The 24,781-nt window shown below is 42.5% G+C and overlaps 2 protein-coding genes across 2 annotated transcripts in view; both read left to right on the forward strand.

Annotated features, from left to right (window-relative positions):
- The first annotated feature begins 2,277 nt into the window (after positions 1 to 2,277).
- LOC131671358 (terpene synthase-like) lies at positions 2,278 to 5,517 on the forward strand. Its single transcript, XM_058947720.1, has 10 exons — positions 2,278 to 2,286; positions 3,045 to 3,127; positions 3,397 to 3,477; positions 3,584 to 3,674; positions 3,779 to 3,933; positions 4,009 to 4,153; positions 4,231 to 4,351; positions 4,830 to 4,969; positions 5,088 to 5,193; positions 5,294 to 5,517. Exons 2-10 carry the CDS (start codon positions 3,057 to 3,059, stop codon positions 5,515 to 5,517), a joined length of 1,134 nt encoding a protein of 377 aa, XP_058803703.1. The 5' UTR covers positions 2,278 to 2,286; positions 3,045 to 3,056.
- An 8,792-nt stretch (positions 5,518 to 14,309) lies between these two features.
- The window catches only part of LOC131671321 (uncharacterized), a 42,578-nt gene continuing 32,106 nt past the window's right edge, over positions 14,310 to 24,781 (forward strand). Inside the window, exon 1 of the mRNA XM_058947671.1 lies at positions 14,310 to 14,450. Within this exon, the coding sequence (XP_058803654.1) occupies positions 14,358 to 14,450 (93 nt within the window). The 5' untranslated portion in view covers positions 14,310 to 14,357. The remainder of the gene's footprint in view (positions 14,451 to 24,781) is intronic.

A 24,781-nucleotide genomic window follows, 5' to 3' on the forward strand; every position in this document is an offset into this window, starting at 1 on the left:
CATCCGCTTGCCAATAAAAATCGAGAGAGCCTCTCGCGAGTATCGCTAGACAAATCGGTATACAAGCGAATAAGAGGCGACGCGTCGTACGTGTGTACGAGAGTAGCGAAATTTATCGATCGCAAAAAGGGCCCCGGACTCGCTGGAATAAATAATGGCTCTTATCCGACAGCTGAGTCTCCTGCGGGGCAAAGACGCGTTCTCTGCTGCTCGCGAGAGATTTATCGCAGAATTTTTCACACGACCGTGCTGTACGCTTCTCCCGCTGCTGCCTGCTGTTGCAATGTACGGGTCGAGGTGCGCCGTTAGGGCCGAAATGATCGACTGGTACGCTAACCGAGTCTCGAATTTTTCTTCGGAGCAAACGTATTGACGAAATATCGTACAACGCTAATTATTTTTAACAAACATTCACCAAATTTACGTTGAATGAAGCTTGGGAGACAGTGCTAAACATGCTTAGTTAGCTGGTTTCTTTGTGTTAAATTTGAACGATATCATAGCCAACCTTTTTTGATGATAATTTGATAACGTTGTTTTTCATTTTATTTATGTCATTCGATAGCTTGGATACGATTTTTTCAAACTTTAGTGAAGTATCAATTCTGCATGCAATTTACACTTCTTTCGAAAGCTTAGTTGAAATGTTGCCTTAAAGTGGAATTTTTGCTATGGCGATTGTGAAAAAACTTTACTTGTAGGCTGTAATTTTTTGTTTTGTTAGTTAGACTAAAAATGTATACGCATTAAAAGCTATTATATACATAGCGATGTTTCAAACTTGATGCTTATCACTTGAAAGTCTATAATCAAACAGAAGTTATGAAACTTGTGAGGGTCAGTCTTCTCGATCGTCAATAGGTAACATTCGTTAAAGTTTACGAACGAAGAAGCATATCTTAATTTTTTTGTTCTAATGACATTACGAAGAACAATAAATCGAAAGATAATAATTATTATTGACTGAGATTATGGACTATTCCATAGTCCTGGGATCGAAATCCATCATGATACAAAAAAGGCATAAATGGATAAGATGTATAAAATATGATAACAGGTAATTAACACAGTATCAAAAAATTATAGAACGAATAAAAGAACCATCAATCACTTTATCTTTTAAAAGAATGTAAAACATAATGACGTTAAAATGTTTATTAAAAAAGACAGTAATCATGGAAGAAAATATGGAACCCAATAACAATATTCATAAAGGAATTATTCAATGCAAACCTTTAAGTATAAGCAGTCATGTGCAAAACGTTAACCAAACATAAATTGCAAGATGTGATTTTTCCATTTTCGATTTAACTATTTGTTTAGAGTTTGGACAACTTAATATATATTAAAGTAATTTTTTTTGTTTTCCGCTGGGAAGTTTGGATAGAATTTGGAAAAAATTTAGTGAAATATAAAATGTACATATAATTTTTTTACTTACCACTCGGAAATTTGATAAAAGTTTTAAAAAACTTTAACCAAACTTAATAATTTTAAAATAAATCTTTTTTTTATTTCTGACTAGTTTGAGGAAACTTAAAAAGATTTTTTAATTAATCATAACTTGATGGAAAGTATAACTTTTTAAATATATTATTATATTAAATTGTTTAAATAATTAGGATATTTGTAGCAATTTGTCTAATTTAACTTCGATTGTAATCAATCAAATTACCTAATTTTCTAACGCGCAAATTTGTGCCTAAATGTAAAATTGATTGTTTAGTCACAAGTATACTTGGTATTGAATTCAATCAACAAATTACACATTTTTCCTCTGATCCCGCGAAATTGAAGTGAATATTGAAAAAGCATGCCTATATCTTCAGCAAAGCTATAGATTTGAGAGTACTAGATCTTGCTTGAGGTCTCAACATAAGTTGAATTGACGTTAACAAAATGTAATGTGAGTATCGACGCCACGTAGGAACATTGCTGACTACATTGGTGTGTGTCCAATCCTGACGGCAACTGAATCGAATTAATTAGGCACATCGCAACTCTTGATCTAAATTTTGTATTTTTGAACCTTGGATACAATCGCGATTCATCAACTCTTTCTTATCGTTCCTAAATGGATATAATTTTCTTTACATTTCGAAGTTGTCATTGAAGGAGGAAACGCCACAGTAAAATTATAATTTAATCTAATCTCTCGTTCTCTCTCTCTCCGCTTGGGGGTCTTGTGCGAGGACTTTTGTTCTGGTAAACTGTCAATTAAAATCCATTTGTTAATCAACCAGTTGTAAATTAACTTTGTGATCGGTTCATTTTCAATCGTCCTCAGTAAGTACATATAAAAATTTATCCTCATTTTGATGATAATTCATCATCACAGACTTCAAAAACTTATACATGTAAATTTATTAATTTTTCTTTCTGAAATCAACGACTGAGATGCTTGATAATTAATATTCCTATTACTTTCTTATATTTTTTATCACTATTATATGTCATATAACAGTGGGGGTTATCTTACTTTCTGAAAAAGATCATAAAGATCATGCGAAAATTGTCAAAAAATTATTGTTAGATAACGATTACCCTCTAGTCTTCATTAAAAATGTGTAATAAAATTTTTACTCGGTCTATAGGCATATTAATCATACGCGTACTTTTTATACTTTAAAACTTTCCTGTAGCCTTTCATTCTACAAAAAAGTACGTACCTAACTCACTAAATTTTCACATTCCCGTAATGTCAGAGACGTACTGTCAAAAGCACTATCAAAAGTATCATGAGTGTTGGATAAATAATTTATTGCATTTTACAAGTACTGCTCCAGCAACGACCATAAAGAATCAAGTGTTATGAAAAACACACATATGTATTTGATACTTTGCTAATATGGATAATGTTTGAAATAAAATCTGCTTACTATAAACAGTGTTCTAAGTCAAATCGTTGTATTTGTTGTTTACATTAGTTAATGAAAATAACTCTATAACCATATATCTATCTAAAATTGTAATTTTTGAATTCCTTATTATATTTTACGAATCGAACTTTGATACCTATCTTAATCTCGTATATCTGTCTTCAGATCGTAGCTGCAATGGTGCTATCCCGTTTCCTCGTTTCCAGTATTATAAAAGCTCGTGTAGGCCTTACAGTTTTTTCGAAAAGGTATGTAGTTATATTTTTATGATTCAATTTATTGTTTTTATTAAATTTTTTAATTTCTGGTTAACTTTTTGAATGTGACAACTATTCTGCTCGACAATTGACGAAACTGTTTTTTACCTTATATTAACGTATATAATATTATCATTATTGATATTATTATTATTACGTTGTATTATTTCAATTTTCGAAAAGAAGAATACGCATATTGCACCGGCTAAATACTTCTTCAAATTTCAAATCAAAATTTACGTATGTAATTTACGTTCTAGCGATTACTCATCATTAACGAATTTTCGATTATGTACTACCGCAAGCAACAATATTTTTGAAGAACGAAAAGTTTTTAAAAGGTAAGCATTTGAAGAACTACACAAAATTATTGTTATTTATACTATCAATGAGTATTATTCACTTAAAATTTATTAAAACTAATCTGCAACACATTATATGCTGCAGATCATTCGAGTCAAAGCCCAATTTCCGCAATGAAGGTCATAAAAAGTTCGTAGCATTGCAAACGAAAGATCTATCTAAAGCAGATATTGAGGTAAGAAGTAACTCCTATAAATTGATTTAGCTCAGTCGACTTGCCATTCACGTTTAAAAAATAATTTTGCGAAAAAAGAAACGTACTAACTATTTTTCTAACAGAATATGCTCGTCCCTTATAATTACTACTTATCCGTGCCAAATGAAAGATTCGGGTACGGCCTCATGGAAGGTTTTAATTACTGGATGAAATTACCAAGTGACGTCATAGAGTTTGTCAATAACATATGGGTATCGGCATACGAAGCTGGCGCTTTGTATGTATAAATTTTTTATTGTACAGTAGCATTTTAAAACTAATATTTTAAAAATTAATTGCTGAAATTTAATAGATTGGATGACATTGTCGACGAATCACACTCTCGAAGAGGTTTGCTGACAAGTCCTCAGCTATTGGGTATTGGTCGTACAGCTATTTGCAGCCAAGGAGTTTTCTTCCTAATTTTGAAAAGAATATCAGAACTAAACAACCCGAAGGTAATTTTATATTTTCCACACAAATGATTTTTGTGACCATCGCAAGATTACAACATTTGATTCTTGAACATCCGCAGGCTGTAGAAACATATATTAACAGTATGATTATGTATTGTGTTGGATTATATAAGGAGACCGACAATACGAAAAAAATGATTTGTCCAACTTTAAGTGAATTCGAAGAGACATGTATTAATAGTAAGTGATTTTCTGAAAACCTAACGGAGCTTTCAAGCTCTAAACCGACTCGAAATTTTGGAGCTCTTTTTGACCAAGCAGCCTAAGACATTTGACTATTTACACCAAAGCTTTGCATTTCTTTCTGAATAATTATGCAAGTTGTACATTTTATTCACTTCTTTGAGCTATTTGATCGACAAGGATATTTAGAATTTTAACATTTTTTCTAAAGAACTTGAGCCCGTAATGCTCCAGTCATCTCAGAACTCGAAAGCTCTGTAGATTATTAACTTCCATTTGTATAGGTATAATTTGATACTGGGATAAATGCGTGATAAATTTCCGTAAATAACGAATTCAAATAGTTTAATCGTGCATTTCTTCTTAGTTATAATAAGTAGCGATAGTTAGTAAATGTTCATGCTGTTTCATGGGTTACACTATCGTTTAGGGGGGATATTTAATGCATTTATTCAAATAATTAATTAATTTTCAGAATGTGATGGAATAGCAGGCTTGCCTATCAAAATGATGCAAGTATTGTCCGATACTAAGACTGATTATACTCATCTCTTGCATTTATTCAGTCTTCATTGCCAATACATCAACGACGTTGCAAATATGAGCGAGCAAAAGGTGTTTGGTTATTTGTTTATTGTTATTTTATATTTTAATATCTTCTATATTTTAATAATTCAACATGAAAAGAATATTAACTGAAATTATCATGTCCGTTAATTTCATATTTAATTAGACATGGAATGCAAAATCTTACCTTGAAGATATTTCTGAAGGAAAATTCACACTCCCAACTATCCATGCTGTTCGCAGTGGGACATTTGAAGGGCAAACTGTACACAGTATCCTTTACGTCACGAAACACTTTGTTTTTGCATAAAAAGTGATTTGATACTATTGTTTCAAATGTCAGTAATGAATTTCCTTACAAATATTAATTAGACATTCTACGTTCAAAAACAAAAGATGTAGCAACATTGAGTTATTGTTTATCTTTACTCGAAAAACTTGGATCAATTGAATTCGCTATAAATACAACAAGATCACTTGAAAATAAAATAAGAGAAGAAATAAAGAAATTCGGTGGAAATCCTCCACTTGAGGAGTATCTAGATACAATTATGAACTTGTCATATGATGAAAAGTACCCAACATATACCAAGTAATACGCGAAATGGATACCTTAGGATTTTTCGATGAGTAGGTAGATGATTTCTTGGGTTGCCAAATCAATCTTTTAAGTAACATATTTTTTGACATTTTTTACTGTAAGATCCTTATTCCTTGTAAAAATAAATTTAATTATTTTGTTGCTAAAATTTATCAAGAAAATATATAACCTTTCCTAATATATAGTAGCTGGTAAAAAAAAGAAAATCAAAAAGAAACTTTCTAAGATTATAATGAAAAAAATAAATACGGATCTATATTTAGAGATTAACGGTCTGATATAGACTTTTTTGTCTTTGATAGTTAAGTAATCTTGATTTTCTGTAATATTTGTAACAAAGTTTTTGTCCGTAAAATAAATATGAATCCTATTTTTTGAAACTTTAGAAACAAAAATAATGTTCTCTGGTTTAACTTTATCGAGAATTGCATTGGTGTAATCACCAAGATTTAAACCATCTTCACACATCATCACTAAACACTGCTCTCTTTTAGAGATACACATATTTTCTGTGACACTTGCATAACTAGAACTTTTGAATTCATTTAAATTAAACGAAATGATATCTTGTTGAGCTTTACCCCCAGGTACTGCGGGAAGCTCGGGGTGAAAGGTTGAGGGCTCACCCATTTTTTTAACGTGAAAGCGACTCAATCGCTAACACGATTGAACACAAACACTTATAGTTTACAACACACTGAACTGGGCCGAAGCCCGAATACCGAGATAGCAGTATATAAACACACGCCTTTGAATAACACACGCTATTCAAGAGAGCTACCGTTTATAAATTAAGGATAAAAGAATGAAAACAAAATATCTAATATTTAATAAAAATAATTATAGTGAACACCAGTAATCGAGAAAATATTAACAAAATATTACTAAAAAATAAGAAACTCTGTGATGTATACATAAGAACAAGTAGGCAATTAAAAAAATCATTATGCTTCGTTTTATTTTCACCTTTATTTTTTCAATCTTTATTATTTTCCGGGTTTGCCCCACTGAAGTAAATTAACAAAATTATTATATAAAAACTAAATAATTTTAGGTTAATTTTAATTTTATTTAATTCCATAAGGATAACCTTCATTACAGGTAAATCATAATAAATATCCAAAGATAATTGGAATCAATATAATCTCGACAGTAATCAAAGCATTGATGAAGAGAATGATATTTGTTATTGTTATTTATATGTACTTATAAGTTCACGTTATTAGTACAATCTAAATAAGCACAGCTTCATTATCTAAATTAAATATCATGTTATATAAATATATACTACCTATCGCACCATCGAATATAGACGCTTAGATAAGCGCTTATCTTAGTTGCTATTATTGAGTTCGTTCATATTGATTCTCATACAAAATATTGGCATCAGAAGCAAAATCAAGCTCTCTTGTCAGATTCAGAAAGTACAAATTCAGAAAAATATTCTTCAAGAGCGAATTGTTATTCCGCCTTCGTGCAACTTAATTCAGCCCCGAATTTTTCTTCAAACGAATTTACAAAACGCTCCAGTTCTCCGTGTTCTTTAATTAACGAGCCAATGCTACATTCACAGTACGCCGATGTTTTAAGAATTTATCGAATTCTTTCATTCCAACGATGACGTTCTTTCGCCTCTGTTTACGTCGTCAACCTGTCATGTTTTTACACATGTGACTTTATCCTTTCAGTACTAACGATGCACTACGCGACGGACAAGTTAATGCTATAAGTATAAGATTCAGTGCGATCTATGTCATATTCAAGTGGCCCGATGTATTTTAAATACTGTAAAAGTAGTTACGTGAATGGACGGTACCACCCGAATGGCGTGAGGGTGAGAATAAACAATCAACCGACGAAATCAACAGGTATCAGTGTGAATTAACTTGGCGACATTCTTATCGCCAATACTTTAATTATTGTGAAAATAGTCGCATTAATGATCTGCGAAACTGTTACTCCCGAGCAGAATAACTTTCGTTTCTCCACTCTTGTAATTCATATTTAACTTTCTCTCAATTATGCACTAACCAATTAATTTAATTTTATATACGTGTACATATTGTACTAATCATATTATACTCACTGCATTGCGATTAAATTAAGAATATGTCAGCAGCTGACTTCAACCTATCGAGTAAACTCGAATAAATAGAATAGAGTTTATCAGTATTAGTTTGTTTGTTGGAATATTTTTTTTACTTAATCATTTCATTTATCAACTTAAAATATACCATAGTAATATTTCTTAACGTGTGGATTAATAACATAGCCATGATAAAGGATTAAGTAATAATTAATAATTAATCAATCTTAGCAATTATATATATGATTTTTATATGTTTATTAATTAAATTACTTGAGTCTGTCTTTTACGTTGAAAAATAGGTTTCGTTCTTTACATATCACATTATAAACAATAATAGTTTGAGCACACGCTAACAAAAATGAATAGCAGCACGGGGACGAAACAAAGCCGACCAACAAAATAAAAAAAGTAGCGAGCTCGTTAGTGTCGCGTGTAAACAAGCAAAAGAAAGGAAAAAAGCAGTGTTCTACGAGGGTTCGGTATCCCATGTACAGGCCTAAATAGCTGGGCGAGAGCGAGAGTTTCGCCGCAGAAAAAGCGCCACGGAATCTCGTGCACAGCCAGACGCTCGTGGCGAGCCTTTTTTGGTCGACATAACAATGACCCACTTACATGGAATAAGGGCGGATAGTGCTGCGGCTATTGTCGACCGTCGCTCATTTGTTTCTGTATAAAAAATAATTTTCGAAGACGAAATAACTTATTTTGATGTGTGTGCTTGTGTTTCGCGAGAAGCTCTCGGCCTGCATGAAAATTATAAATCAAATACATATTTTTTTTATTTTTGTTAACTGTGCGACTGGACAATCTCATTGTGTATCATGAGCTATATATGGAAAATTCAAATGACTTATAAATTATAAAAACGATTTCATTTGTTCATATTTTGTTCCACTGTTCGAAGATAAGATCGATATCTTAATTTTAACAGATAGATTTGAATCGGCAAGATACATCCAATATCAAAGAAAGAGAAAACGCTAACTCATCGAAAGTCCGTACAACCTAATGTTTTTGCAGAACATCGATCTTTCAATTACATTGTACCACCAGTACGCCCCGTTAGGTCCGAATAAAAACACGGAAAAACAAGAACGCGTCCTAAATCGCACAAAGGCAAGTTGCTTTTGTTGCGACCCCCGTTCGACTCCGCAGAACCGCTTGGCTTTTAGCCTCGATCCAGTTCAAAGAAAAAGAAAAACCATAACGTGAGAACGTTTTGGTCTCTGGCGCGAGGCATTGCATTGTCAACGCCCGCGCGTCCACTCGTTTCCGCGAGCGAAGTTCGCCTGCCGCGCTATCAAAACGGTATAACACACGAGAGCCGCCCGCGAGCGGACGAAAGGCGTGGTGCGCGCGCGCGCGACAATTTCATCTTAATAATCCGCTCGTTCGCGGTCATCGCGGTCGACTCGTTGAAATTTCACGAGGACGCGCGCGCGGGTGGCAGGCTGTTTTCCCGTAACGGTACGAGCGGCCGCCTTCGCAGGTGCCGCCGTGCAACTGCAGCCTAATGAAAGCGAGAGACACCTTCTCGACGAGCGAGAGACAACGGCTTTTTTTCCTCTTCCCTCGTCTATTATCCCGTGCACGCGGGCCTTCGAACGTGGGTTACGTATTCAACAGATTTCGTGATAATCAAGACAGTTAATTGATGCGTGTACACATTCATCAGGCACAGTCGAGTGGAAATGTCTGATATTGAATAATAATAGCCCCATACTTTGAAAAGTAAACATTTTAGATCCATTGGCGAAGATTACAAATTTAATACAAGTTCTTTAATAAAAGTTATTGTTCGGCAGCGATTGCAATGATTGCGTAACAATGAAATATATATCACGACAACATGCTTGCTCGTGAATATTTTTCCTTTCGCCAGCGAAATAGAATATTCCATAATCTTTCGAAGAGTTCGACTTACCGATTTCGATTACGATAAACAACATCAATTTCCGAAATTATCGGCAGAACCGGTGGGGAGAAAAAAAAAATCAGTAAGAAATAAAAAGGCCGAGATAATCGGGAAACGAGTTTCATTTTCGAAGCGCGAACGCAGGGAAAGATCAGCGACACGAGATGGGAGAGAGTGGAAGAAGGGAATCTGATGTAACGGTATGCGATAATCCACTACGCGACCTTTATACAAGTGCTCCGAGAGCAGCGGAGCCGTGGCAACCGGAACGCTCGCGCAGCTTCAGCCTCGCTGCTTTGAATTTTCGATGAGATTCCCGCTGCCCCGCGTAACGCCAAATTTTACGATTACGCAAAAGCCTTCCTGCCGCACTGCGCCGTTAGACAGCCATTTGACACACTTATCGATCCTGCTTGCCTGCAGCTCTTCGAGTAACGGCGTAACAAAAAATGCTCCGAGCCGAACGTCTGGTTAGCATTGCATCTCGGATGCCCGGAAATAACGTCCAAATTTATTTCAGTCCTTGCAGCCCGCTCCTCGGCGCTGGATAATGATTTTCCATCGAGCAAGCATATTTTCATCCCCATTACATCACATACGTATCTAGTATCAAGCTTCGCTTCGAACGCCGTTCGCGTGCCGTGCACATGCGACGCGGAACACATTTACGCAAGTTAATGTGAAATCGCAACAAAGAGCAGTTCCACTTGCGTAATGAATCACTCAACCGCACATCAAAATCTTCATCATCCATCTGATTTATTTTTTCTGGCATTTAATGAACTATCAACGGAGCACGCGCGAGCCAGATAATGCGATTTGCGGGCGCTGATGTATATCATTCGATCTTAAACGATTCTACCTTGATAATATAAGACACACGAGTTTCTTTCACACTTGCTTAACATTTAAATTTCAAGTTTCAATTATAGTCGAAGTGTGAACAATGTTGATACAACGTTCAATTTAGGATTCATTTGAAAACTAATCCAGGCGGAGAGTGAATTTTACTTTCTGAAGGACTAGTGACTATAAAATGCAATGTCAGTTTATTCAGAGGTATGAGCGTTACAATTGGGAACGTACAAGTTCGTCAGCTAACCGACTGGCTTACAACAGTCATCCCGAAAACAAGTGTCAACCAGCGTCGAAAAAATGCAGGCCTGATTCGACGCATCGAAAAGCCATAAAACTACTGTATTGGCCACGACTGCAGCTCTTAGCGCGAGAACAACAAGAAAGTGGAACTCGAGTAGATCAAAATTCTCAAGGCTTCTAAACTCGTGATTTATTACAGCCGTGTTAACGTCTGTTTCGAACTGTAAACCGAACATCGATTAAAATTAATGAAACGTAGAAAAACTCAAAGTGCGCAGACGTATGCTCAGAAATTCGAGCGAGTAGAATACGTAAAATTAATTGTAAACGCAAGTGATATTAAAAATGCGGTATAAAAATGAGCGTTAATCAATAGAATAAAACCAGTTTCAGGTGTCGTACAAAGACGATGTGAATAATTATTGACGATGCGATTCGAATAAGGGCCAATGACCTTTGGTTCAATATCTATTCCATCTAAACTAGAAAAAAAAAAGAAAAGAAGTAATTACAACATTTCCCCGCGATAAGAATAATTCAAGCACGCGGTCTTTTTATGCAAACATGCAAAGCGCGATTATGCAGCCACAGTAATATTCGCTTTTGAAAAGAAAACAAAAGCTACAGGCTGGATTTCCCACAGACTGCCGTGCTGTGCGCGCGGCGATGCCATTAAATTCATTATTCGCGACTGCACGTACACGAGCGGCGACTAACGTTTTTCTTTTCTTCTCTCGTCTTCAATTAAATCTACATAATCGCGCATCATCGATCGTTGTCATCACAATCGTATCGCGAGCATCGTTCCCTTTTACTCGGCGAGTATTCGGCTCTATTTCTATGCGGTCGCGTGTGGCTTTTCAAGCGACGTAATTGGCCGCTCCTATCGATGAGTGAGAGATCAGACGATTGACTTGTTTTTCCTTCGCTGGTTCTCGCTTCTAGGCTACCTTTTTTCATACCAGCGAAGAATTTCGGAGCAGTTCTGTTGGTCTTTTTGTTTTTTTCATTTTGCGGCGTGAGTCACTCGGGACCGATGAGCAGAAAGAGGACGACAGAGCTTACGCGAGAAAAAAAAATTTTTTTTTTTTTTCCAATCTGCATGTTTATGCAACACCGTTGAAATAACTGTTGTTGCATTTCTTAAGTTAACAAAGTTTTTCTTGAAATAAGAAATTCAAGTTTTAAATTACGTGGTTAAACATTTCTCCCCCCCCCCCTCCCCCCGAATCAAAATGTTTTACATCGCAGGAGATCTGGAATCCGATGAACAAAAGTAAAAGAACGAATCCACGTTTGAAAGAAAATCAAGAAAATTATTCGTAAAATAAACCAAAAAAAAAAATACAACTATGTTCAAGAAACCGTCGCTCGCGTTGAACAATCGTCTGCATTCAAAGACGTAATGTATAATACGTAGAAATAAAAAAAAAGAGAACTGTTTGCGCCAGGTTGAATTAACGATGTAAGAAGCTCGAAGTTAGCAAAGCGACGTGGAGACGATTGGGCGCAACGCTAACAAGTTGGCCGACGCGATCAGCAGCATCGCCATTCGAGCAAATGAGCGATTACACGTGCGCGCGCACGTTTGTCAATGTTATTAGCGTACACGAGAAATTCTGTTATTCGCCGAGCGCAAAAAGCGATCGTACACGGCGACAGGCGCAAGAAGCCAGCAACGGCTCGCGTTTATCCCTGACGTTCTAGAGCCGCCGATGGCAGGCTGCAGCAGCTTTCCTTCGTGCCCATTGAAAGCATTTTTCTTTCTTTTTCCATTTGCCGGCTCGTTTTTTTCCTTTTCTTTCATTTAACTTTCCTCGGCGCTCCGTATTCTCGCGGCGGCGGAGGCCTGGAGATGCAACACGCCCGCGTACCATCGAGCGCGAGCCTCTTTCGAAATCGTAATAACACAACGAGCACCATGCGCATCTTCGCGTAGCTATTCGAACGCATCGCAAAAAGGAAGAGAGAGAGAGAGGGAGAGGGAGAAAGCACGATGCAAGTGCCGGAAAATGATCGTATTTCTAAACAGGAATTCCTATGTGTCTGCGGTTGGGTGTGCAGAGCGCAGAAGGGCCGCGCGCGCTTCGACGCTAATTGAAGTGTCGAGAGGATAGCAGTGCATATGCAAGGAGGGAGAAATATACGCATAGGCAGGGTTCATCGGCACATCGCGGCTCGTTGCACCTGATTTTCGAGCGGTGCCTCGACGCGAGAGATAATGCCCCCCTCTATCGATTGCGCTGTGCCGCGCAACGACAAGCTTTCGCGCGTCGCCGTTTTTCGAGCGACGCAACGCCTAATGCGAGGGAACTTCGCGAGGAGGAAGGTAGGGGAGGGAGCGATGCGTGTCCGCTGGCTTGTCGACGCGCGTTTGTGCTGACCTTTCTTTTTTCTCTCTCGCTCGCTAGCGTCTCGGCGACAACAAGAACAGATGGTATACGTTTTAACGATTTCGCGGAGTAGCCCTGAGAGAGTCCCCGCTGGTCGTTACGCATAGAAAGTGTTCTTTTTGCCTAAAACCCAGTTCCCTTGAACTCGTTTCCAACTAGATTACCGAGAGAAAACCCGCCACACCGTTCACGCCGCTCGTTCCTGTTTGCTCTTTTTTTATTTTCATTTCGTACGCGACCTTTGTTATTTTGAGGATTCTCGCTTCGCGAAATTTCAAGTTGGCGCTTCGAGTGCTTCTGCTGTGTGCGCGTGACGAGACGAAGCAAATCAACGTACAATTCGAAAGAAGATTGCGCATCGAAAGGAATTGTCGTGGAGACGACCTTTGAGAGAATATTTTATTTCACGTTATTGCCGCTAAGGTGGCTGAAATCTCGAGTCGCGTCGTCTACAATTAACGCACGACACGCGAGGCGTCTAAAGAGTCGATAAATATGCCACGCGTCCGATCGAAAAATGAAGTTGATCTCGCGCTGACGTGATCTGCAAGAGAGTAATGAAAAACATATTGAATCTGTTCGCCAGGCCAATTATCGGCCGGTCGGAAACGCTCCGGCAAGCGCGCGCCAGCCACACGGCCGCGCGCGAGCAATCGAAAGCGAGGAAGAACGAAAATAAGGGAAAAGAGGCGATAATGGCAAGAGCAACGGCTTGAATATTCACGGGAGCGCGGGGCATTAGATGGTGGTTTGGCGATAAAGTCGACTCCGCGGCGCAACGGGTCCGGCTGCCAATCGTCCTGCGTATGCATACGAGAACAAGACGAACACGAGCGCGGAGAGGATCGAAGCTTAAAGCGAGCTAAAAAAGGCGTATATCTTCAGGCGGCTAAGCTTCCGGTATAATCGGTCGGCCGAGCGAAGCGAAAAAAAAGCACTCTGTCCCTTTCTCTCTCTCTCTCTCTCTCTCTCTCGCGGGAGTCTCGTTCGGTAGTGGACCGCAGGCGGCAGGGTAGCCGCGAGTGGGAGGGGGGAGGGGGGAGCAGCGCTAAAGAATGAAGATGAAGAATGGAGGCGCTGGAACATCGCCGACTGTCAGTCGGTGCTGAGCCGTCTCTCTGGCTGGACGCACACACGTACGTCGTGCGCCTCCGTTGCCTCCCAGGAACGTCGTCGAGCTCGAGGCGCCGCCGCGCGATGAGCCCCGCGCCACTTGTCTCCCGCGTCCCAGTGTAGTTTTATTTATTTATTAATTTGTCCTTCGGGTCCGGTGCAAGCTCGCGGACGGGCTGCTGACTTTCAGCTTTGGGTGACGGTGCGCTTATGATTTTGGTTGAACGATGGCGTCCATGTGCGGCAGTAGCAAGAGCCATCCGGCGCTCGGCGGCAGCGGCTACTACAGACCCGGCGCTTATCCCAGCCCTTATCATCAGGTACGACGAACCTTCCTAGCGAAAGAGAAAAGAAAAAAAAAGCTCTCTCTCTCTCTCTCTCTCTCTCCCGCGAGCCAGCTTCACTCGTTTCTCATCGCGGCCAGCGCTTCGCGCGTCCGAGGCAGGCTTTCAAGGGACGTCGGTCGTTTTTCGGCGCGCGGCGCTTTGGCGCGCTCCTCGAGCGCCTCGCTAATAGCCCCCTCGCCGCAGGCCGAGTCGGCCTTTTGCCGCCGATCGCTTTTGGAGCGCGTTGGACGAGCGATAAAAAGCAGATTTATGCGTCCGCCAAAAACTCCCTGTCGACTTTCGCGTTGGCCCGCCGCGCGCACTGGGCCAAATAATGCCGTTGGTTGTGCTGTTTTACATCTTGTATTGCGTACGAGCAGCGGAGCGCCCGAGTGAATTTCTCTTTGCGAACCGGGATGCTCTCGAAACAGCGATAATTGTACCGAGCTAAAGATTCTGTTTATTGGTTACAATTTTCCATCGAGCATACATTGTTTCCAATGTACGTTTTTATAAGATTATACCTGCACTTTTCAAAGACTTCAAAATTCATCAAATTAAATCCTTCTATTTATTTTAATCCTTTCGAGGTTTATTTATATGTTTATAAAGTACGAAGCGTTATATCAGAAACAACGTTAATGTAACCACCGACGACAAGTACAATGACACAATTTATCCGTTTGGACTTACTTTGTCGTTGGCTTGTTAGCCGGATGCTATTTTATGAACGCTATGAACAGTGTATTGCTTGAACCCAACTCTAAAGCGTCAGATTTATGTTTGCGTTAATGAATAAATAACGATTGCAAGTTACTAAAACATAGATATTAATAACTGTTAACGGAAATTTTTTTCGGAAAAAAAAAGAAGCAACGTACCGAGGCCTACGCGTGGAAGTTTCTTTTTCTTTCCATTCGCAAACGCAAAGGCTACCTTTTGCAATTTCAAATTCACGATGATCTGCATCTAGCGAACAAACGCGAACGGCACGAAGCATCTTCTTTTCTCGGAACCGCGAAGAGGAAACGAAAAAAAAAAAAAAAAAATAATAATAATAATAATAATAAATCGAACAACCCGGGGGCGAAGCTCGGACCCTCTGAAATCTAAGCAATCACGCAGGAATTTCAAGATCGGCGCGGACGCAGCGGCGTTACGTAACGGCGCTCGAGCGCGACAAGGCCAAGCGCGCTCAAAATGAAAGCCCGCGGCGGCGCGCGGCATTGTCCGCTGCAGCTGCGAGATCGCGGCCCTTCGATAATGAACGCTCGCGCTTGCGATCTTCTCGAGCCCTTCCGCGCCGGCCTTGCACGAATATGGCGAGAGCCTTTAACGAGCCACGGCTACCGCGCAAAGCGATTTATATACGCGCGCTTTTGGGCCGCCGCGCGTCGCACTTCCGCGACGGCTGCACGCGGAAGTGTTCCGCGCGTGCTCGTGTCGGTCGGCTCCCTGCTTCCTTTGCTCTCTCGTGCGCGCGCGTTTTAAGGCCTCTTCGAGCTATGACTGCGTCGAATGCAGCGAAATGCGTTACATTTTTACCTCTGTCGTCCCCCCTGTCTTCGACCGATCTTTCGTTGCGCGTGGAAAACGCATTTGCATTTCGCAAACAGTGATTCGCGTTAAAGTGAACGTTGTCCAAACAGAAGAACTCATAATTTTCGAACATTTATCCGATGAAGTATCCCGCACTAAAAAAATCGTTTATTAAGTCGACCTTTCAAGATTCGGTCCCTTTTTTGTAGACGTGCAATTAGATTGTCTACTGTAAATGTAACGCCAAAATATCACACGGATTTTATTACATCAGTCACCTCGAAAGGTCAACAGCACCAACAAAGAAAAGAGTATTTTAACAGACACAATTTGTATATAAATAAATCGTAATCAACGAATGAAAAGAAGCGAATTCGAAAGAAAAAACCCATTCCGTACTATCGCAAGCGCCGATAATAGAAAAGGAAAGGAGGAAAGCGCGAACTTCCGCAGCGATAAAATAATTAAACGCCGTCGAGTATCGCGCATCGGGATACTTTTTCGAATCGGCCTCGCCGAGCTCTCGCTGTTTCCGTCCGCGTGCGGTCGCTCGCTGGCGCAAGCTGGAAATTGCCGACTCGCGCGCGCGCGCACCCGCGGCGACCATTATCTAGGAAAGCTGATCGCTCGCCGCGCTTGCGGTAAACGCGACGAGGTGCGCCGCGCCACGCGAGGATGAGGCGTCCCGCGATCGAGCAAGGTCGCGTCGAAATCCGCCGACGAGCGCCGCTCGCGATGGGAACGAGCCGTTTCTCGGCGAAGCGAAAGTCGCGACGGGCTGCTGCTCACCCCTGGGCCACCAATTAAGCGTTATCGCTCGGGAAAATTAATTAGCGCGCGAGGCGTCGATCATCGCGCTCCGCGCGTCGTCCATTGGCAAGACAATCGGCGAGTGTGCATCGCCGCGACGCTTATTTCAAAAGCCACGTTGCAAAAGAGCGATCACGTCGGGATAGGGGGGGGGGGGGGGTCATAATTGGCGGATAATCGAGCTCGAATGGCGGTAGCTCGTTATATCGATGGACGCGCTGCTGATTGAATACTTAGCGCACGATCCTCAAGTGCAAAGCAGTCATTGCATCGTTTTAATGAAGCTCGTGCAACAGCCAAACGTACTCTCGTTTCACATATATCTACGGGTCATTCGCTTTGGCGTCTTTTCGTCGTCGCTGCACTTCGCTGTATTACACGCGTCCAGGATGGGATTTGCTCGTTATTCGTTCTATCGGATTTTGTTTTCTGCGCTTTGCTGGATTTTTAATTGACGTTTATGCTTCGTGTTATTGATAGAAATGAGGATATTTTTTTTTTCATCTCGGCTGCTGTTATTCATTTTTACGTGCAAGTAATTTAAGGATATGATATCGTGTTACTTGCATTTAAAAAATTACATCAAGTATAACGAGTGTTTCGAAACTTGCAGTACCAATGAACGATTCCAATAAATTTGTGCTGCTTTATTAAAGATTACGATCGATTTGTCCGAGTGGAAAAAAAACAACGAAAGAATTGATGTTTTATTTGAATACCCGAGGACCATAATACTTAAATTATGTAACATTAAAGCGTTATAGTTTATTAGATATCCGGGTATCTTCAATCTTTCGAAAAACACCAAGCTCGATGCATCGAAGCGAGGAGCGCACGTCACGCGTCGGATTACGCGGCCCAATATGCAACGGGCCAGCTAAGCAGCGGCGTCGCCGGTTCGATCGAATAGCAGCGCCGTGAAAATTTCGCCGGCGACGTCGGCGCGCGTATACGAATGCAAGTGTGCCAAGAGGAGCGTATCACACATAACAGTACCCGAGTCGCTCGTCGAGTGGGCGCAAGGTCAGTGCCACCTTTGCCGCCTCTACACCCAAAGATCAACGCACGCGCGACCGACCGACCGACCGAGAGAGAGAGAGAGAGGGATAATTGCCGATTTCGCGCGGCGGACCTGCTTTTTATTCGGCACGGATGCGTTTCACGTGCCCCCGGGCTGTTCTCTCTCCGTCTCACGAGTCTGTCGTAACGGCTATTAGTTTTTAAACGATTACGGGGAGCGATCGCGCCGACGCCTTCTCCGCGCGGAGAATCGATTGATTAACGATCTGCCGCATTGCTTTGACAACGCGATCGAGCGGGAGGGGCTTTGCTCCCGACGGCAATTCACGCGTGGCACATTTCTGCTTTCGTATGCGATGCGCGAAGTATCGGTCGACGGCAAGGACGGCGTACAATTTCCGACGAGAGATCTGCTCCGGCAACTTCGAGATCGCCTCGGATTGTCGCCGCGCGGCCGCTTGGGATCGCACCGTGCGCGAGCGTGGGTGCACGCGTACGCGCGACATCTCTAACTGCGACCGTAACCGTGAAACGTGTAGTCACAAAATTGCCTAACGGTACGCAGGCCAACCCATCGAGTGCACCGAAGAGTCTTAGTCTGCGTGTCACCGTGCCAATTTCTATATTTCTCTCAAAGTCTCGTAAAATGGCCGTGCGGTTGATCGCGGCGTCGTGAAAATTGGAAAAATTGAGGATTAGAGCCGTAGCCGTCTCTGCCGAATGCGCGGAGACGTCGAGTGATACGACTGGCGTCGAGTGTTCGTCGCGCGGGAAAATTCGCCGAGCGATCGGCCGCCTCGTCTTTTGTATTTTCCTTCGCGGTTAACGGTCCCGATGCTGTTAAAAGTAAAAGTGGCCGGCAGGTGAAACTGTTACGTTAACGAGCTCGAATACTGTTAACTTTTTTTACGTTCGGTCGGATCGTTATTGCATCTTCACTTGTTCGATAAAACGTTACGCGGGCTTTTTTATTTTCAATTATTTTTTACGACGCGCGCGCTCGAGCCGCCGCCGCAAAGAGCCTCGGACGAATACAGAGAGTCGCGCACCTATTCGGAAGAATGCACCGCCAGCGAGCTCCGTCATCAGGTGTGCGGCGCAAACGAAAAATGCTCGTTGCACAATTGATCGATCGGCACCTCCCGGCCGCACGCAACGCACAACAATTGGACGAGCCGTGATCGGCGCCGCCGATCTTATTACGTACCTCTGCGCTCGAACAGGTGGCTGCACTTATCTGATCCGCGTTGTCTGCGCGCTCCGAGCTCTCCGCGCGCGGTTTGATTTAGTCGTTCGACTCAACTCCGATGCAGTTCTAACTGCGGCCTTGCCTTTTCTCTTTGCTCGCCGTACGTAACGCTGCGTAAACAGCTGAAAAAGGTATCTTTTCCGAAGACCCGAGGTCGAAAAAACCGGAGAGAACCGTATTGAACGAACGGTACCAAGATGGTTTGGGAATCGGCGCAAACGTGATTCGGTGATTCTTACGTTTCGCTTCATCAGGCTGCATTATTTGGTGAGCCACCTTGTATTGTAAGGATCCTCCCATTGAACGCTGACTCGCGCAGCGCCATTGTGCACGGAAAATGTATCCATTGCGACGCGCACAAGCGAAACTCGCGCGTGCATCGTTGAATACGACTCTAGCGAATGGTCATTGGGTACGTCGCCGCGGAGCGCGGCTCTTCCCGTTGGCTTCGCGCGAAGCTCATTTCGATCGCGACAACGAGCGCGCAAACAAACACTTCGCGGCGAAATGAAAAACCGAATTCGAGCGAGGCAATTGAAAGGGATAAAACGATTTTAAACTGGATCCGCGGGCGAGGGGGCATTACGAGGCGTTGCGTGACTGGATTAAAAAGCCGTATATCTCGAGTCGAAGTGCGAGAGGCCGGCGCACGCGTGTGCCCGCGAGCGAGAGGGGAACGAAGGAGCACGCGCACTTTGCGAGCGGCGCGCTCTCGCCCTCGCCGAATTCCCATGCTCGCGACAAATAAACGCAGCCGCGCGCGCACGAAGATCGAGGCGATCGCGTGCGCAGGATTGGTTTAGACCATCTCTCTCTCTCTCTCTCTCTCTCTCTCTCTCTCTCTCTCTCTCTCTCTCTCTCTCTCTCTCTCTCTCTCTCTCTCTCTCTCTCTCTCCCTCTCTCTCTCTCCTTCGAGTCGAAGGAAGATGAGGGATTACGATAAAGAGCGAGAGAGAGGCAGTTCTCAGAAGTGGCGGTCGTGAGTCAGTGAAAAGCCATTAGGTTACACGTACATTTATTGGAAGTGCAAAGAGGGAGCTCGACAACGATTGTATGGTAATGAAAAACAGCCTCTGGGATTTCGCCTGTGCGCTCCGTGGGGCGGCTCAAAATTTTATCTCCTCGACATTTATCCGCGAAAGAAATGCGCAGCTCTTGACGATTCTTTTTTTATTTTCCTCTGTATTATCGCTGTGTCGTTTATTTGGCAACCCGTGCGTCGGACCGCTTGCTAAGTTGTAGTAGGTGACATCGCGCGCCGCCAGTCTCGAACGCGTAAGTAGGTTCGCTCTCCAAATTCATAAAATGTCTGGAAACAAGTGTACGACGCGAAATCTATCATGCTAAGATGCAGCTCTGCGTGTTTCTCTTTTAGCCATGATAAAACCGCAAATCAATGCTTCAAATACGAATGAACGACGAACGAAAAGCTCCGAACGTAAGATCCTGAATTACTTTTTTTTTCTATAATTTATTCGCTGATGTAACGTGCGTTGCGCCTTCGCGTGTTCAGAAACTATTCTTTACTTTAATAGCCAAACGGCGTGTAAAATTGATAGTAAGTCCTACAGTTCAACGATTATTGACTACAGAATGCACATGCCATTTTACAATCTACCATGAAACATCAGAAAATTACATACTATTGTAAACTACAAATTACTTTTATAAGACTTGCACCTCCTATACGCAACGTGCAGTATATATTTGCGAGAGATAAGTTCTTTTACACTGGTTTTTCGATTCGCTGGAAACACGATTAAAAGCATCGCGTTATCGACTGGCCGTAACGTCTGTAGAAACCGAAAGAAAAATAATGTCATCGACCGTCATTTTAATGTCGCGCGTATCCAACTGACCTTGATGCGCGAACCGCCGATCCCTCCCTCCCCCCTGTTTTTTTCTTTTGCAAAAAAGGTATGTCACGCGATACAACAATAACAAAGTCATCGAGCGAGCTAATGAGAACGCCGCAAGAACCATTAACCAGCGCAGGGAAAAATGAGGATGTCGTCGTCGTTACAAACCGACCAACAGGGCAACGCTCACGTATTACGATGGGAACAAAAATAAACAGAAGGGGGAGGCATTTTTATCGGCTCAGCGACAAAGGGATTGGGGCCGAGGCGACAAAATCACGTAACTACGCGCACGTGCAAGACGCATCTCCTGCGATTCCCATGAGAACCATGCAAATATGAACGTGCTGCTGAAGAGACAGAGAGAGAGAGAGAGACCTTCGTGTTGGAACGTTGCAATCTTTCAGATCGTTCCGAGTTGCCGAGAGAATGCTGAGTTTATATTCGGAAGAATCGCATTGCTCTTCTTCATTTTGTATTTTCAAAAAGACAATGTTAATTTTGTCATCGCGAGCTTCGTTTTCACTTATTGCGCCGTATTATTTCCTTTCAGTGCGATTGGATACTGATGTTATACCTTGAACATTCGCGGAATCAAATTACCTGGCAACTGATTAGAGCATCTCGTCTCGTCTCAGAAATGAAAATCTCGAAATCGTGTCAGAGATAAAAAATGCTATGCTACATTGCACGGCAGTTTTACTTTTTACTTATAAACGTTGCTCATTTATCGATCATTTTCAATTTTTTCATTTAAAGCTTGAAACTTTGCATTCCAAGTGAAGAAAAAGCAGACACGTGGTTGTACTCATTAAATAAGCGATATTTCAAGTATAAATTCGATTAACCTTTTCGTATCAAAGAAAGACCTGCAAATAAATCTTACTTTGTCTCCGCAAGCTTATTCTTCCCTCGAACAAATCTGGATACGTACATGAAACATGCAACGACAAAAATTACCCGGATTTTCTAACATTTTGTAAGAACGTGTTCCGCAAAACAGGTTCGCCGCCAAGCTATTGAAAAAAAGACAATCGCAACCACGACAATCGGCGATCGCCTTCGATATACAAGGCACAATCCTCGGTCGACCCCAGCAATCGAAGGCGCGAACGTCGAAAAATCTAAGCGAGCCGGCGCGCGGCGACACGTAAGCCGTTTGACGCGCGAAAATACGTGGAGCGACGACCCGATTCGCAACGAGGATTGCAGCTCTCCTGAAAACGAGAGCGTCGAGCCGCGCGCGCGCGAGAGAGAGAGAGAGAGAGAGCGATGCATCGCGCGGCGGTTCGATGGGGAGCAGCGATAAAAGCGCTTATTATGTGGCTGCTGCTTACTGCCGCCCGCGGAGGGAGACGCCATACCCGAGATAAGGATTTTCTCGGAAGGTCTCGGCGCGCAACAGCTGATGACCTTCGCTGCTCCTTCGAGTTCTCGCGAGCGAGCTTTTATTGTCTATTTCAAGTACCCGCGGCAGGCTGGCCGTGCTCTTGCTGCATTAAATATCGATCATTCGGCATCGCGGCATTGTTTTATACATATATATATATATATATATATATATATATATGTTTTTTCTTTTTCAACTCCGCGAGCGTCCAGCTACGAGTTGCAACTGTACCGTCGGCTCGTGCGCTAACTTGCGAAGCATTGGTATCAACAGACTTATTGCAGGTTGCTACGATTGTCGTAATGCCCATCTCCGTCTGCTTCGGAGTGCGCTGAAGCTCGCTCGAGCTGTTTACAGTTCAGAATCGCCATGGAAATGTGTCTCCGGGTGAAGCGCACACGACGCGGCATGCGCGCATCCTCACCCAGATACCACATATAGGAATGCGAGAAAAGGATTTTACTTTCGAGCCGTCGCCGTCCTCGCTCATAGAGCCTCCTCTCTTTCTCTCTCGCGTCGCAAACTGGTCCGCGGCAAAAGAAACTCGCCGCTCGCGCAACGAAAGCAAAAGCTCTTACCACTGCACTAACTGCCGACGACGACAAAAACCCGAGCGAGGCTTCCCTACTGCTGACAATAGCGCGTACACACGACTGCCTTCCGAAAAGAAAGAGAGAGAGAGAGAGAGAGAGAGAGAGAGAGAGAGAGAGAAGACATTCACGACTACTTATCGAGAGTCCTTGTAAAACAGCGGCGAGGGACTACTGCCGCGTGAGATTCTCGTTCTTAGCGGGGAGAAAATAAAAAGAAGGCGACAGAGGCAGTATTTTCTCTCGGCAGGTGTTTACCTACCCGTGCGCCGCAACGTCGAGGGTTTTCCTCGCCGGCAAAAAGTAAATATGTAGATGGAAAGAGAGAGAGAATTTGTAGGTCTTCAGGGAGTAGTACAACAGGTCGGGATGCAAGACGATGGCCCATTGATTTATTTTTGAGAGATATATCGTCGTCGACTCGTCTGATTTCGTGCGCCGACCGTTGGAGAATCCCGAGAACGCCTCCGCACAATTGCACCGGTTAGAAAGCTCTTCTATTGGGGGGTATTATTAGGACGTTGCGTAAGCGTGCTTACGTGGCGCTCGATTTATCGCGTTTAATTGATAACCGAGCCGTCGCAGTGGAGTTATCGTTGATGTAAGCTCCAAGTTTCGCCAAACAAACGAGTCGTTAACGCGCGACGGAGAAATCGCGAGGACGCCGATGACTTTGTTGCTTCGATGATCCAGCGCGCGCTCCGGAGCTCAAACGGCGCCGCTCCGGAATAACAGTACGTAACGGCGGGGGGGGGGGGGGGGGGGAGCCGACAGCCGAAAATAAATTATTTATAGCGAGATAAGCGGGAAGAAGAGAGGCGAGGAAGCGCGAGAACAGCCGGAATAGAAGGAGAGGTGAACGGCACAGTTCAGCCGTTTGAACGATCCGCGCAACGCGCGACGTCGCTCGGCGCCGCGTGTCGCACACGCCGCGTCTAGCGCGCGAGATTTGTGCCCGTCTCGGGCGAGAAGCGTACGTTACCCGCATCTCTCGCGCGCTCCAAGCGTCCCTTCGGCCGCTTTCATTGTTCGATTATTCGCCGCGCAAAAATTGCGGCGCCGCGCGGTCGCACGCGGCGGCCGCGCTTTCCTCGGAAAGCCATTTTTCAGCCGGTACGCGAATTGCGTCTCTCGCCGAGGAAACATTACTTACGAGGCCCGTTCGCGATCTGTTATTATCGGCTTTAACGAGCTGCGCGTCTATGTATATGCAAAGCTGACGGCTGATGTGCGCGATGACTCGTTGTAAATGCAAGAAATAAATATTGATTTGCTGGTGGTTGGAGTTGAGTCTATGCTTTACCTTTAATTTTTTGTTAATGATATTTTCACGATCGAACATTATTGATAATTCGCCCAAATAATTCGGATCATTTCTCATATAATTAATTCTTTCTACCATAAGGGCATTCCTTGAGATGTTGTCCATTTGTAAACAACTTTTTCGAACGTCATAGTTTATTTGATACAGTCCACGTTTTCTCTTTTTTGGGGTCACACGTAGTCATGGTATTAATTAGACACAATAATATTAATATTTTTATATAAAAATCTTAATAACAGCCTCTTTTTAACAAAAAAAAAGATCATGTTTCAGATTTTTCGATGTATCCTTATCAAAATTGACGCATAGAAATTATATTCCATACAAGTATGAGATTTTCGTACTGTTCATCTGAAAAACACGTTAAAAGACTCAAAAGTCTGACTTACAAAGCTATACTCATTTTTTTATATCATAAGAGTAAAATAGGGTCATTCATCTTCTTCTTTACGTAGTATTATTAGAAACGTTCGAATGACTCACAATCGAGTGAAACATCTAATGATACGGTCTTGAGCGTCAAAGTACCTTGAATAATTGCAAT

The sequence above is a fragment of the Phymastichus coffea genome, unplaced genomic scaffold, assembly GCF_024137745.1.
Source record: "Phymastichus coffea isolate CEN01 unplaced genomic scaffold, Cenicafe_Pcof_1.1 PCOF00124, whole genome shotgun sequence".
NCBI classification, from domain to species: Eukaryota; Metazoa; Arthropoda; class Insecta; order Hymenoptera; family Eulophidae; genus Phymastichus; species Phymastichus coffea.